Source organism: Marmota flaviventris, chromosome 2 (genome assembly GCF_047511675.1).
Source record: "Marmota flaviventris isolate mMarFla1 chromosome 2, mMarFla1.hap1, whole genome shotgun sequence".
Lineage (NCBI taxonomy): Eukaryota > Metazoa > Chordata > Mammalia > Rodentia > Sciuridae > Marmota > Marmota flaviventris.
In genome coordinates this window covers 151,902,012-151,917,003 of record NC_092499.1, presented here as the reverse complement: position 1 = coordinate 151,917,003, position 14,992 = coordinate 151,902,012, and the positions used below count along the sequence as shown (strand labels likewise).

Sequence of the window (14,992 nt, the reverse complement as noted above, 5' to 3'; positions counted from 1 at the left end):
GTGAGTCGACTTCCCCACCCGGGGCTGCCTTCGCCACATGTGGGGACGGGGCGTCAAGAGCTGGGTGATGGCAGCTCTTGTCTGGTTGGAAGGCCACTGGGCACAGCTGACATTAGCCAAGCCACATGGGGAAGGGATTTTCAGTGGATCCCTGGGTGCTGGCCCAGCTAGAAAAGGAGGCCAGGAAAGTAGTGGTCCCTACCCTGCCTCCGCACCCATGTCCCAGTGATGGCTAAACTTAGCAAATGTCTGCTTAGGAGGGGAGGGCAGCAGACTTTGCTAGCAACCGTAGCTTGAATACACACCATTAATAGTGACATCAGACTCACCATGCTCCACAAATGCATGATCACTCATTGGTTCACCCCTTTTCTTCATTGTTCATTTACTCATTCAGCGATTCAGGAGACATTTGTGAATTATCTTCCCTGAATCAGGCTCCATGTCAGACACTAAGGAGGCAGGAGGGCTTGTCTGGAGGAGGTGTTCCTGGGCTTGAGTGAATACTGGGCTGTCCAAAAATCTGAGCCTGCTCCTCAAGCCAAAGTTCTTCAGTTAAAAGTTTCCCACCTTCTCTTTGACCTAAGTGTCGTTGGCATGAGTTTTTTTTCCTTGGTGTTTTTCTTCTGCAAAGGTCCCAGAGGACAGTGATGTGGCCACTAAATGAGTATAGAAGAAGGGTGGGGGACCAGTAATACCAAATCATTTAAAACAGCCCTGAGTGTTAAAGAGCTGAGGAGAGATTGTAAGGAGGAAGTGGTGTCAGGGTGAGTGGGGAGGATGTGTGTGCTCACCAACAGCACAGAGGAAAGACAAGGAGAACATTCTAGAAAGAAAATTTTTCTTACTCGAAGTAGGAAGGCCCCAGCCTCCACATCTGTAAGCTGTGTGGAGGCTACGCAGAATGGGTATTGTCCCAGGACTTCAGGTCAAGGCCCACTACTGTTGAGGTCACACAGCCAGTAAGGATGTGCAGAACAGAGGTCCGGAAGTGGGAGCCGAGAGACGCGGAGGGTTGGGGCCCTGGTTTGTGCCTTGTGAGGCTAAGTTAAGGCAAGAGGAAAAGAAAGGTCGTGCTGTGGCCAGCCTAAGGACAGAGCCGTGAGCCTCAGTCAGGGACAGCCAGGTAGGGCCAGGTGACCATGACAGGCTACAGGCTCTCTCCCACCCACCTTCCGGGGGAAGTGCTGGAGGTCCCGCAGCAGCTTCCCCACTGGGAGGAAGGGTGAGTGTGAGGAGGCATTCAGGAGACCTGATGGCACTGGCTTCTTTGGTTCAAATCCATCCCTTGCCCCAGGGTCAGGATGCAACCAATGGCTCGGAGACTGTGACCTCCGCTTCCTGCCCACCAGTCAGTGCCTGGCCTGGCACCTGGGGCTCCTGCTGCCCGCCTCCTCTGACCCTGCAGCAACGATTCTCTTCCCTGGGCCTCCCTGCTCACAGGTCTCCCTGGCCCCAGTTCCTGAAAAAGCTCCCTTGAACCCCCTTCGACCTTTCCCAGGCCCCCAGCCCCAAGTGCTCACTCTGCCTGGCCAGGGATGGCCAGGGGCCATTGGGATAGTGGGAGATGGCTGGGCAGTGAGTAGGGAGTCCCCAGCCTCCACGGTGCCTGGCGAGGCAGTGACTGGGCAGGGTGGTAGAGGGCACCTAGCTAGCTAATGGCATTTGTCAGCTCTGCCACAGACTGACTGTGGTTTCTGCCTGCTTACTGCAGAAACACTACCTGGGGCAGGTGGCGGGGCTTCATATGGTGGTGAGCAGAGACGAACTATGTCCCAGCTCTAGGGCAGCTAAGTAGGTCTGGGTATGGCAGGGGAGGAGAGAGAGAGAGGCCCCTGGACACCCGTCCCCCACTCTACCTCCCTTTTCTTTAAGTCCCAGCTCTTCTAGGACATCTATTTTTCTTTCTCTTTTTCTTTTTTAAATAATTATGGTAAAATAAAAGCAACAAAAAACTTACCATCTTAGCCATTTTTAAGTGTAAGGCTTAGAAGTGTTACGTACATTCACTCGGCTGTACAACCAGTCTCCAGGACTTGTTTCATCTTGCAAAACTGACACTCTGTCCCCATTAAACAATGGGACCTCCCCATTCCCCCCCCCACAGCCTCCATGATATTTTCTGTCTACAAACTGGAGTACTCTAGGTACCTCATTATAAGTGGAATCGTGACATATTTGTCCTCCTGTGACTGCCTTGTTTTACTTAGCATAATGTCCTTGAGGTTTATCCCATAAACAAGTATCAGAATTTCCTTCCTTTTATGGCTGAATAATATTCCACTGTACGGATGTGCTACATTTTATTTATCCATCCATCCCTCCATGGACACTTGGGTCGCTCCCACCTCTTGGTGCCTGTGAACCGTGCTGTGGGCACATGGGTGTGCAGCTCATCTTTTCTCCAATCCATCTAGTCTCAGCATCTCAGTCTCTCCAGTCCACCTGTCTGGGGTCAGTTCCAGGAACCAGGAAATGGAATCCCCCACCATGGACAAGCATATTGAGGGCATCCTTGGGGCAAACCGGTGTTTGGGAGGGTCCAGTTAAAGAATGGCATCATCTGTCACCATTTCACAGAAGAGGACCTAGGAACGGGGAGGTGAAGTAACTTGCCCCAGGCCTCTCAGCTGGGAAGTGGCAGAGCAGGGACAAAGGGAACACGCCCGTTGTCTCTTTGCATGGTGTCAGGGTGTCAGTGGAGGGTGCATGTGTGGATTGGGAGCACCGTGACCAGTGCAGGACTCCTATGCTTACATCTAGGACCCAGGGTTTTAATAAGCAGGCATCAGAGATGCCCACGAGGCCCATGATCACGGCTTCAGTTCAGGTTCTTGAGCTAGTCCACCCTCCTGCTGGGCCCACAGGGAGCATAGCGCCCACTGGCTGCTGTGCTCCATGGAGTCAGGGGTCCCCTGTGTCTCCTAGAAAAGTTTGCCCACATCCGAGCTGGTTTTGCATAAGCACCTTTTCCATTTGCAGCCTCATTACTCCTGAAGTAACAAAGCATTAGCAGACAAACCACTGATGATCCAATTAATGCTCTTTCCAAATGGATCTGCCTCTCTCTTCCCAAAATATCTTCCAAGAAATCAAGAAGCCTCCAGCTTGGAGACTGACTTCTTCCCCCAAAGTGCACAACATGAAGTTAGAATATGTCACAGTCTCAGTCTCTGCAGGGCGAGCCTTGGTTGGCAAGACCTCTGCCTCATGCATGTTCCCCCACCCCGCACCTCCTGCTCCCCTTCCTCACCCCCAGATTCTGTCAGCTTGTGTGTCAGGGTCAGAGTATGTTCTGCCAGCAGCATCCCTCCTAAGGCACAAACCCATTTTCACCCTCTTTGTCTTCTTTTCCCCTTTGGTCCTCTTTTCTCGAGTCTCCATGAATAGACAGCCACCACCAGGGACTTAGTCAAAATAGCCCTTTCTAAGGAAGGCCCTCTTCTGGCCAGGTCAGAGCAGTGACACGGGTGATCCTGAATCACCTTCTTCTGGATCGTCAAAGAACTAGTTAGTTTTGACACAAAATACACTAAGTCATTTGGGGGAAAAAAGAATGAAATCATTCCTTGATGCTTGTGTAGGGTCTGTGGGCCATCAGGTAAGCAAAATTCCATCGGACACAACAGTTCTCCACTTTTCTAGACAACCATAGCCACAGACACAGCCCCCCGCATTCCACCCACACTCCTATTCCCTGGAGGATCCCACATCTGGCCCAAGAGCCTGGGTTCCCCAGGTAGTAATCAGACTCTGCCACAGGAGTCCAGGTGGCTAGGTGGCAGCAGCCTTGGGCTGCAGTATCCGTCTGCACCTGTGTCTCCAGCCAGCACAGAATGTCTTCTTCCAGAAATGGAGGAGTCCCGAGTTCGGGGAGGGACAGGCTGCAGGAACCCTATAGGATCCTCACACAAGTGCTTGCTTTGGAAAGACCAGTGACCAGGCAGAACTCACAAAATAAATGGCAGACAGGAGGCATATGGGGGCCACGAGGGCCAGCCTGTGGGCAGTGGACGTTTAAGCCTACATCATTCGTAAAGAGATGCACTTCCAGGTGCTGAGGGAGAGGGGCAAGGGTAGGCTGGTGGAGGCGCTCAGACCAAGAATTAGATGAGGGAGGCCACACCAGCCAGCGCTCTGACACAGGTGGGGCTTTCCCCAAACTCCCAAGTCTCTGGGGCAAGCAGGGAGTGATTCACTTCCGGGCACTAAGAGCCATAAGGTAAAAGCTTTCCATGGGTTAGAAAGGGCCTCGCTTTCCTGCCTGAGATCTCCCAGCATCCACGCCAGCATCTCCTGTGGACAGCTGACCCTTGACCTTTAAGGCTGTTCTCCCTCTGGTGTTCCAGAAGCACCTTGCTTGGCCTGGGTCATGGTTTCCTGCCTTTTAAATATGAGGACCTGTTAAAAGTCATAAAAACACCAATGAGATGGTAGCTGGGCTGTAGGGTTTCCAGAGAGAGGAAATTGAAGGACAGAAAGCCATGATGAATTCATCCAGGCTCTCAGATTATGTCATGTGGGTCCCTAGGCAAGGGAGGACAAGTCACAGCTGCCTGGATCTAGCACTTGCCTCTGGGCCCGACCTTCCTCATCTGCAAACACAGAGTTCCGTGCAGTGATGCCCAACACAGTGCTGGGCTCGGGGCTGGGCACTGTCCCTGTGTGGCCCATGCTGAGGTGTCTGGGGTTGGGGCACGGGCAGGGGGTGGACAAGAGAGACCACCAAGTGTGCTGTGGCTGCTCTCGGGACGCCTCTGCTCCAGTGAGGCTGCTGCCTACCTGTCACTCTGCCTGGCTATCAGCGGATTAAGATCCCTGGCCCTTGGAAGCAGCTGGCAGTGGAGGGAGGCTGGGCCACTTTCTGCTCCCTGCCCAACCTCACTGCATCTCAAGCTGGGTCTGAACAGGCCACTAGTCCCAGGACTTCAACCTCTCCTCCTGCTGCGGCACCTTCATCTCCATGCCTTTCATGGGTTCCTCAGGGAACCCATGCTTTGGGGTGTGGCCCCCTCGTCCTTCCCATCCTCCTTTCTCCAGTGAGCCTACAGGCCCCACCCTCCAGGGGCTGTTCTCCCTCTGTGTTCCACAAATGCTCATCTTTCTGATGCCTGGATTTTTAATGAAGACAAACTTCCAGCCTTCACTGTCAGTTTCCTAAACTCCAATTGTCAACTTTCGGGTTTATCTCCTCTGTCCTCAGGAGGTGGGGATGGGATTGCCTTCCCCTGAAAGATGGCTAGGGTGCAGCTATAGAGAATCATCCAGAACCTGTACCGACTGTGCACATCACTGGCCCTCCACCCTCTGCCAACACCAGGAGCAAAGGTCACAGATTCCACCGTGGGAGGATTGAAGACCTGGATGGTCCCCCACTCACACCACAGCTTTGACTCTCTCTCTCTCTTTTAACATATTCCAAATCATAAATATCCCTTCGTGAGTCAGGGAATTACATGTAGAAGTATCTGTCAAGTAAGGCTGTTTTTTCTGCATGAGTGATTTCTGTTTTGGATCTTTGGGGACATGGTGGAGCCCCTGAGGATGTAATGGGGATGTGCATGCTGACCCAACCATGTCTACTCAGATCTGCAGCCTCATGAGAGGGGGCATCGCCGAACGAGGTGGCGTCCGTGTTGGCCACCGCATCATCGAGATCAATGGGCAGAGTGTGGTGGCCACAGCCCATGAGAAGATAGTCCAGGCTCTGTCCAACTCTGTTGGGGAGGTAAGACTATGCCCATCTCCCCTCCATCCCTTGTCATTTTCTTGTGGCCAGAATCTAGGGGTATCTTGGCCTATACCTCTTCCATGACCAACATCTAACCCCATGGGCTACACTAGGGGATACCTGATGTGCTTGAGAAAGCCTCTGGTCCCCACCCAGGGAAGTCTACCCTTCTTGGGACAAGGAGACCCTACTGGGTCCTTGGACATACCTCTGTGTGCTGGCTCATGTGTGCTGCCCACCTTGACCTCTGAGAGACACCACTTCTCCAGGGGCCACTGGGCATCTGTTGGGCAGGCCAGACTGGCTTCTACCCTACCAGTGCCTGTCACAGGATGAGCAGAATGGCAGGCAGTGCCTGGCCCTCCCTCCTGGCTCAGTTGAACAAAGCAGCTGAATGTCTCTCAACAGACAGGAGGGCAAAGGCTGGGGATGGAGCTCCTTTGCACAGTTTCTGGAACTGAATCCTTCACATGTCGTTTGTAACCCCTCTCCTCTGCTGGGCCAGCCCTCCAGGGCCTGGGGCTCGGATCACTGTGGCATTGGGTTTGCCTCCTGCCTGCTGCCTGCCCTTTCAGTGTAAGACTGCTCAGCCCTTTCCTTCCTGTCGATTTGGAACCTATTCCTAGTTTAGTTCTTTCTGGTGTCATTTCCATGGCATCAGGAGGATGGTCCAGGGTACCAGGAGAAGGGCACAGCTGTCCTCAAGAGGCTCACAAGTGGGCAGCATATCTCAGTGTGATGAGCAGGAGGCCAGCATGGGAGATGCGGCAGCACATGGGGAGCAGGCCTTCCTGTTGTGGTGTGGTACAGGGGTGTGCATGAATGTGGGCACGTGTGTATGTGTGAGGTGTGTGAAGGTGCACGTGACAGTGTGCGTGTGAATGTAGATGAGTGGGTGTGTATGAACGAGTGTATATGAGAGTGTGGGTGTGTGGGTATGGGTATTAGTGTACCTGGGAGTGAGTGTGGGTGTGTTTTTGTGAGGGTCTCTGTGAGTTTGGGTGTTCACATGTGTGAGTATAGGAGTGTGAGTGGGTCTGTGAAGGCAGTCATTGAAGAGGAGTGACAGTCTCTTTGGGAAAGGCGTGAGTGACAGCCCAAAGAGTAAGGCCGAGGAGAGCTGGAGAGATAAGTGGGGAGAGGGCCCAGGCAGAGTTTGGGTTGCACACTGAGGGTCCAGCCAGGCTCTGGGTGGTGTGTGGTGCTCCCCGGGTGGCCATGTGAGGCAGAGGGCCTGGACTCCATTTTAGAGTGTGGGTAGGGAGGTGAGCTGTCTCCAGGTCACCCCTCAGATCCCATCTCCTGGGCCACATCAGAACACTCAGTATTTTGTGAAACTGCTGAGGCCGAGGGAGGAGGCACATTCCCCCTGCCCCAAATGGTGGTGGCGATGGCTGACTCTACGAAGAAAGAGAGGGGGTGGGGAGCTGCCATTAACTTCCCTTTACAAATGGCTTCCAAGAAAGGAAAATCCAATTTTCCTAAGTAGGCGCTCGGAAATGGCTGCCCACACGGGAGCAATCAGCCTCACACCCACAGAGAAATCAATCCAGAGGAGAAGCCAGGCTGGGAGCGGTGAGAAATGATTCCCACTCCTCAGACCCCAGATGGATTGATTTCAAAGAGGCAGGAGAACGGGCTGTGAGGTGCTGGAGTCCCGTCAGCCCCCGCCGGCCGCAGCCCTGCTGGCTGAGCTGGGAGATGAAAGCGCTTGCCTGCGTTTTCCATCATGCCTGAGCACGTTTGGAAAATTAGTCACTGATAAACAAGACTTGAAGTTTGGATGAGCCTTTGGGGTGGGTTTCAGACTGAAGAATGGCCCAGAATGAAACTTCTGATGGAAAAAGCCTTCCTAGGGTGATGGAAGAGCCAACATCTGAACAGATCAAACAAATGTTGAAGGGGCAAAGGTGGGAAAATCTTATCGGCAAGTTTTACCTATTTGCATTGGTCAGACCAGGACCCGAGCCTGTTTGCCTGAGGAAGGCCAGACCTGGGTGGGATCAGCGGCTAACTCCTGGTAGCCTCTCCCTGGGCCCTGGGCATGGGCAGAGGCCAGCAGCACCCATGCCAGCTAGATATTTCAGAAACAACACCCACCCATAGAGGCAGTGGGCAAGGCAGACCCTCTGGCCGGAGCACAGCACTCTGCTGGGCTGGGCAGGGCTGGAGCTCACCTTCTCTTTGCTTCCAGTGGCCTTGGTGTTTGCCCCCAGGACATACCTTCCTCCCAGTGTCCTCAAGGATGTTGGGGTTGGTGTCCCTGGGGAGCAGCCTCATGCCTTCCTTGTTTTATGCCCATCCTGTTTGGAGCCAGGTAGGGGGGAAGGTCAGGCACTGAGGGTTATTCCCTAAGGGATTCTGAAAGGATGATGGTCTGAGGGCAGCCCGCTCCTCCTCAGTGAGCCCATCCCCAGCCCTCCAGAACACCGGCCTAGTGGGCAGGGCTCTCTTGGTCTCCTCCTCACTGAAGCACAGTGCACGCCCCATGGTTCCTGGGGATGCTCCAGCCTTCCCTCACCCGAGTAGGCGAATTGCAGATACCCTTAAAAGTCCAGTTTTCCACCCTCCTGATGTCAGCTTTTGCTGAAAGGGAAACTAGCACTTGACTGTGGAAGATAGGGAGGGGAACCCAGGTCTGTCTGCACAGCACGTTCTTCTTCCTTCACTCTGAGGCACTGGCATTCTCAACAGAAGGCTCTTGGGAGATGTTCACCTCTACTGTTGGTTCTCACTTGACTGCACTGAGGGGAGCACCTGTGGGGAGTGGGTGAGCAGCTCATTCTCCTGTCTCTGTTGACAGATTCACATGAAGACCATGCCTGCTGCCATGTTCAGGCTCCTCACGGGCCAGGAGACCCCGCTGTACATCTAGGCCCACCCAGCCTTTGCCACGGAGCCGGGGTCGCCAGGCAGGCCCACCTGGACCCAGAAAAGCAGGAAGCCAGGACAAAGCCCTGCCCCTTGACCCCACAGCCCAGCCAAGAACACTGGCCCCTGAAGGGTGTGCCCTTACCTCCCGGTTGTTTTTATTTGATTTTTGTTTTGTTTTTGTTTTTGTTTTTTGTTTTCTGCCAAAAGGGGTACATTTTTTTTATCAAAGGAGAGTCGCAGGAACAAACCTTTGTAAAACATTCAAGTATTTTGCCACATTCTGAACTGTTTTTCTCATTGTGACTGGCAGGGGTGTTCATGGGTACCTCTGTGTGGCATAGAGCGTGTGTCTTTCTTCCCTGAAGTTGTAGAACACAAACATGGGGACCCACTCATGCCACCATGAAGGGAGGCCTCTGAGGGACACAGCGCCTGCAAGGGGGCAAGCAGCCCTCTCCCGCCCCCTGGGTTGATGGGGGTGCCACTGGAGCCCCGAAGAGCCCTCAAGCTGACTCTGCTGCTGCTTCCACAGGAACGTGGGCAGCCCGGCTCCCAGGATGTGACTTGCACTGAAAGTGTGGGAACATGTGATCGATTGTAAGTATTTACCGGGAAAGGAGATATTCCTGAGTTCAATAAAGGATGATGGTCACAACATCAAAACTCCATATTTATTTAGAAAATGTTACCATTTTGGACTTTTATTTGGGCAAGCTGTTCTTCAGAAGTTTAGGGGTTTCCCATGTCTGGTGACCACACCTGCTTCTCCTGTCCCCCTCTCCCATTCTGAGTCATTGAGTCTCTGTGAACTTACCTGGGCACCCACCCTCCTGAACGCTTCTCCGCGGCAGGGCCCCCTGCCAGGTGGGAACACGCTCACCATCCTGCCAGGGACAAGGACAGCAGCACAGGCATCTTCCCCCTGTTTAAAACCTATCTACACAAACACATCCACACACGCTCCTCTCCAACAATCCAAACCCACCAGAAAACTCCACCTCTGCCCTTCCTGAGGCAACCAGCCATGAGCGCTAATTACGTGGCAAGCAAGACGCCCCCGCCATGAGCAGTATTAGAGCGTGTGCAGATGAAGGAACACATCGTCCGGTTCGGTTCATTAGAGATCAATGTTAACTGACATCATTTTGTCTGGAAGTCTCTTTTTTTGGCCCAGGCCTTGAAGAATACACTGTGACTTAAGAAGCCTTACCACGCAGTAACTAAAGCTTTAGGATTACTGTATTTGAGGAGTAACCTGTGTGTTGCATGCAGCTGACCTTAGGAAGACTTCGCGCATCTCACTAATAAACCTGAAGTCATGATGGAAGCTCTTTGTGTGGCTGGTGTGTTCACTGAGCATCATATGTCCAACTGGCCTCTGGTTCTTACTCTCTAGTGAGTGGCTCTGCAAGTCTTCCATATGGTGACAGCATCCCTCCCCAGTCTAGGGCCTTGGGAGCTCTTGGCCATGAGATCAGAGGATGGATGCTAAGGTCATCAGCTCTCGTGTGGGCCAAGTCCTGCAGCACCTGGAAGTGTCAGCTGTCGTCACAGGTCACCAGACTGCTCTGGGTTCTCTACCCACCTGCCCCAGGTGAGAGACATGGCCACAAACTACTAACTGAATAAGAGAGAGATGGAGACTTGGGCTTCTTCAGATTTAAATATCAGTTGCCTCCAGGAGAGGTATACACACATGGTCACGCACACGCGTGTGTGTGGGTATGATACAGAGTCGAAGCGCCACTCCCAGACCCCTCTTTATACTTGTGAGGTCCTTTGCAGTCGTCGAGAGCACTAACAGGACTCAGGCAGTTCTGCTGTCACATTCTTTTCTCTGTGGTATGGCCCTGGTGTCACTTGGCATGGGGAGGCCACGGAGTGAACTTGGGCTTTAGTCAGAAAGCCCAGGGAGGGGACTCCAGCTCTACTAGCCCGGGGACCTTGGCACACAGGACCCCTTCTCTCTGGCCTGCTCACGCAGTGCATGCTCTGCTGGTCGGAGCTACTCACCAAGCACCTTTGTGGCCTTGGATTCTGGGGAGGAACAAGCGGTTTTTCTTACGAGGCCCCCTGAGGGATGCTAGCTAAGCACTCCGTTAAGCTCTCCCTTGGCCATCAGGGCATGTAAGAACAGTCTGATTTCAAAGCGAACTCTAGCTCCAGGCCTTCTTTCAGAAAGGTTGCATGGTAGAGTCAAAGAAAAATGTTCAGTAGGAAACTCTAATAGAAAGGGGAGGCGAAGAGTTGAAAGTTCTGTGCCAAGAAAGAAAAAAATGCTAGCAGGGATAGCACCATCTTGGGGAATGCAAAGAACCATACCATCATAACCTGAGGAGAAGCAGGGGAGGGATCGCAGCTCAGGCAGCCTAAGGGAATATTCCTGCAGTGCCCAGGACAAGGCGTGTGATGGGCTCCAGGGAGGAAGGCTATGGCTAGCAGATGACATGGGGGCGTGACTCCCGCCAAAATGATACACAGTCAAAAAAAAAAGAGGAAGAAAAACTTTGAGCCGTGGCCTGTTTTCTCCCAGAAGCCCTCAGGTGTTGCCTCCACGGAGCGGCAGCTGTGGGTCAGTGTGGATGGGACGTGCGTGCATCGGGTGGAGGGGGCTGCCTTTTCCTCCTGAGCTGCTGCAGCTCAGTCTCTCCAGGGGGCTCCTAGGAAGCACAGCTGGGCAGCTCTGGGTGCCTCCCACTCCCCAGCAGCTGGCAGGGAGCCCAGCCCAAGCCCTCAGGACCCTGCTCTTGGCCAACGGTGCACACAGCCCTCAGCCTGTCTCTGTCCCAATTAGACCTCAGACACAACAGAGGCCAGAAATACTTTTTATTAAAACACTGATCATTATTAAAACACCTTGAGGTACATTAAATAAATACAACCGTTTGAGTTGTACAAACAGGTCTCTGGTGGCTTGAAAACAATTTTCTTTAAATTCTGCCTTAGCAGCTTCTGTGAGTTGATACAGCAGAGGGGAAAGAAAAGGAACATCCATCTGAAATAAGCTTTCTGTTACATCATGGTTCATCACAAGTTTTAATTTGTGTGTTTATCTCCAGCTCAAGGAGACCTTGAGTGCTTGTGAAAGATGCCCCGAACCTTGAACCTTGTTAGCCATAGAGTTGGGGTCCAAAGTTTGCCCACCTCGGCATCCTCATACCCCCCCCCCCCCAGGCCAGGGTTAAAGGTGGTGTCCTAGTAGCTGCCAGCCTCCTCTGGGTTCCTGCCTAGGTCCCAGCCATACCGAAGTGGGAAAAGTAACTTCTTAAAACAGCCATGCAGGCCTGTTCCAGATACCAAAACAGGAAACAGGAGAATAAGCTTCCAGATGGAAAGGATGCACAGCAAGGGGCAGGAAGCCAGCTCTCCCATTGGCTGAGAGCCCACATGCTGCTTGGAGCCTTGGAGGCCTGCTGCTGGAACTGCTACCACCAGGATGTCGCTGAACTGGGTCAACGGGACCAGAGCAGAAGTTGCCAGCACACTCCCAAGTGGGCCTTACCAGCCGCTGTGCCTTCTGGGGATCTTTCCTGGAAGCCTGGAGCTCTGGCCTTCCCAGTGTTCATGTGGGTCAACCTGGCCTTGAGAGGATGGGCCAGGCTTGTTTCCATGAGGCAGAAGGTTCTAGCCAAGTGGCATCCAGTTGGATACAGTTTCTTTATCCACAGGATAGAGTTGTTACGACAGCAAACACAGAACTTAAGTGTGAGTGGGTATGTGTGTGGATGGCACTTTCTGGACAATGCCTGGGACTGAAGGTTTTAGGACAGCACATCAGTCTATGCTTGAGGGGAGGTACAGCCTGAGGCAGGAGACCCAAATGACAGATGATAAGGCCCTGTTGCAGAGAGGCAAAGTGAAGGACACAGAACTCCAGGATGACTTGTCCCCTGACCGCACAATAAAAATACCCCAGAGCTTGAGTCAGTGTCATGGGAAGCAGTCTTGGCCTCAGTCAGACTGTAAGCAGGTCTGAGGTCTGCATGGTTTATCCCAGCCAGTGGCAGGGCTCAGGGACATTGCTGTGTACACCCCCCACTTTCCACTGCCTGCCCTGCCAGCAGGCACTCCCCCCTGCAGCTGGCATTGCTCTGGCTCACCTCAGAGACGGTGAAAATACTGCTATTCCCGGACTAGGACATCAGGATGTAAATACTTTGCTTTGCCCATGGCTCAGGAGAAGCCATTCTGAAAAACCATCAATTAACTTTACCTGCAAAGGGACTTGCTTCAAAAGCCCTCACTTGAGAAAAATTAGAGAAGATTTCCCATTTCATAGTCTGAGTAAAGTGCTCATAAACTCATCTCTAGTATGTCTCTTGTGGAAAAGGAAGATTGCTGTCAAAAGGCCTGATTTATATATTTTGAGCTCAGTAACTTCAGGGAGGCAGCAACCAAGGACATTGGCAAAGCAATCAAACCATTAGCAGCTGACCCTGGCTGGGAGGTTCCTATACCATACTTGAGTTGGAACCCTCCTTCTACCCCCTGCCTCACTTCCAAACACAGAGAAGTGCCCCCAGCACATTGGATGAACTGGAATTAGAGGCTGAGGGATGGGATGCGGGATATTGAGGTGGGGGAGCTCAAGAACAGTCACAGGCCATGCAGAACAGAGAAGAGCATCACGAACCCCTAGCCAGGCACTGAGCAGTGGTGGGTACCCTCCGGCCCATCTCCTGCACTTGCTGTGGCAGGCACAAAGGTAAGCTTTTTGCCCAAAGCAGGAACCACTGGCCACAGTTGGGGGACTCAACAGCCCTATGTACTAGTGACTACTGTTTTGTATGGTCCCGGTACAGGTGTTTCCTGCACAAAGAAAGTTCTTGTGGATAGCGCTGCTCTAGGGCCATTGATGAGAACTGACTACAGCTGATGTTGCCAGAAAACAAGGGGCAAGGGTGGGGCAAGAAAGTCAAAGGTGCCCAAGTTGGCCAAAGGCAATCGAGTTGGACCCAAGCTGGGCTTGCTGCTTCTGCATGACCAACACAGAGAGAGCTCTCATAGAAATATGCAATGCAGATGTGCCTGCTGCCACCTGGCTGGGGGAGGGATAGTGCTGGGTCATGCCTTAGCAGGAGGTATACACACCCTGGAGAAAGGGGCCCTGTGCCCGACCCAGGTCAGTGAGGTGAGCTTAGATACAAGGGGAAGGTGCTTATTGTTATTTGTTGACTCTGGTTTAAGGACAGGGGACCATGGAGAAAGGGGAGCTTAGGGAGAAAGTGGGGATGGCAGCCCACAGACGGAGGCCCAGCTGAGAGGTCCAGGAGACAAGGAGATGGCAGGTGCCTTAAAGCCCTTGCAATACCTTCCTGCTTCCCAGGGGTGGCAGGGCCATGGTGAATCCCATCACTGTGGATTTGTTTGCACAATAGCTCTGTAGCCCTGTGGGCAAAGAGTTGGAGCTTTGGGTACCATCTGTGCTGAAGTTACTTATTTCCTTTTAAAGGAAATAACAGTCCATAATAGGATAAAGGTTTCATTAAAGAGAGATACGAACCACAGGGGAAAATAGTCCCATTACGGAATGACATCCTCTATCCATTTAATACTAAACTACATTGGGGATGGAGGAGAATCCTGCTTTCATGGCCCTGATTTGGAGGAGATGTAGCGTCTCTCAGTGACATGAGTGTCACCTGTCATGTATTGGCATTCACATAACACTGGTCAGTTCAAAGTGCTACATGCCTGATGAAAACAAATTCACTAAGGACACAAGAGAATCATCATTCCGAAGTATGGAATGGGTAACAAATGCAGTTCCCAAGAAGACCACTGATCAGGGCCACCTCAAGAGAAGGAATAACAGTTGCCCACTAGAGCACCCTGACACTTCTGGGTGGTCTCCATTTGTCCTCTGCCAAGCTGGGCCAAAGGCTCCTCCCAGTCAAGCATGGTATCTTCTGGCAAGAAAAGGCTGTGCTTGACACCAGTTCCTTCAGTGTCCCGTACAGACTTCTGGTTGCTTCATAGCTGGTCCAGGACTCCAGCACCAAAGACGGCCTCCTCCACCGGGTTCTCCTCAGAAGTGACTGCAGAGTGGATGGTGCCCACCACATGCCGCACCTCTGGAGGGAGGGCACAGTTCGAGTGTTCCAAAAACTTAGCCACCAAAACCCTGGTGTCTGCATAGGCCTTGCTGTCCACTAAAGAGTGTGGCCGCACTTTCGAGACCATCTGTAAGGCCTCTGGCTTTGTCTGTTGGTCAGTTTTCCAGGTCCCAGGGTCCCTGGGGGGTGAGAGCTGGTGCTGATAGGTAGCCATGACTGAGCGAGATGTGGAAACTAAAAATCAAGGGAAAAGATGCAATTTGAAAACAACCAGGAAAAAAACAAAAACAAAAACAAAAGATATCTGTTGAGTTCTTTACAAAGCAATAGA

At 52.5% G+C, this 14,992-nt stretch overlaps 2 protein-coding genes across 5 annotated transcripts in view; one reads left to right on the top strand and one right to left on the bottom strand.

Moving 5' to 3' along the window:
- Window positions 1-8,606, top strand: part of Apba2 (amyloid beta precursor protein binding family A member 2) — a 62,996-nt gene extending 54,390 nt beyond the window's left edge. For 2 of the 3 annotated variants that reach the window (XM_071607361.1, XM_027920782.2), the window contains 2 exons: window positions 5,588-5,728; window positions 8,535-8,606. In XM_071607361.1, the coding sequence (XP_071463462.1) occupies window positions 5,588-5,728; window positions 8,535-8,606 (213 nt within the window). The remainder of the gene's footprint in view (window positions 1-5,587; window positions 5,729-8,534) is intronic. The other variant, XM_071607362.1, reaches the window with a different exon arrangement.
- A 2,810-nt stretch (window positions 8,607-11,416) lies between these two features.
- Window positions 11,417-14,992, bottom strand: part of Entrep2 (endosomal transmembrane epsin interactor 2) — a 420,439-nt gene continuing 416,863 nt past the window's right edge. For both annotated transcript variants that reach the window (XM_071607359.1, XM_071607360.1), the window contains one exon: window positions 11,417-14,895. In XM_071607359.1, coding sequence (XP_071463460.1) covers window positions 14,579-14,895 — 317 coding nt within the window. In that variant the 3' untranslated portion in view covers window positions 11,417-14,578. The remainder of the gene's footprint in view (window positions 14,896-14,992) is intronic.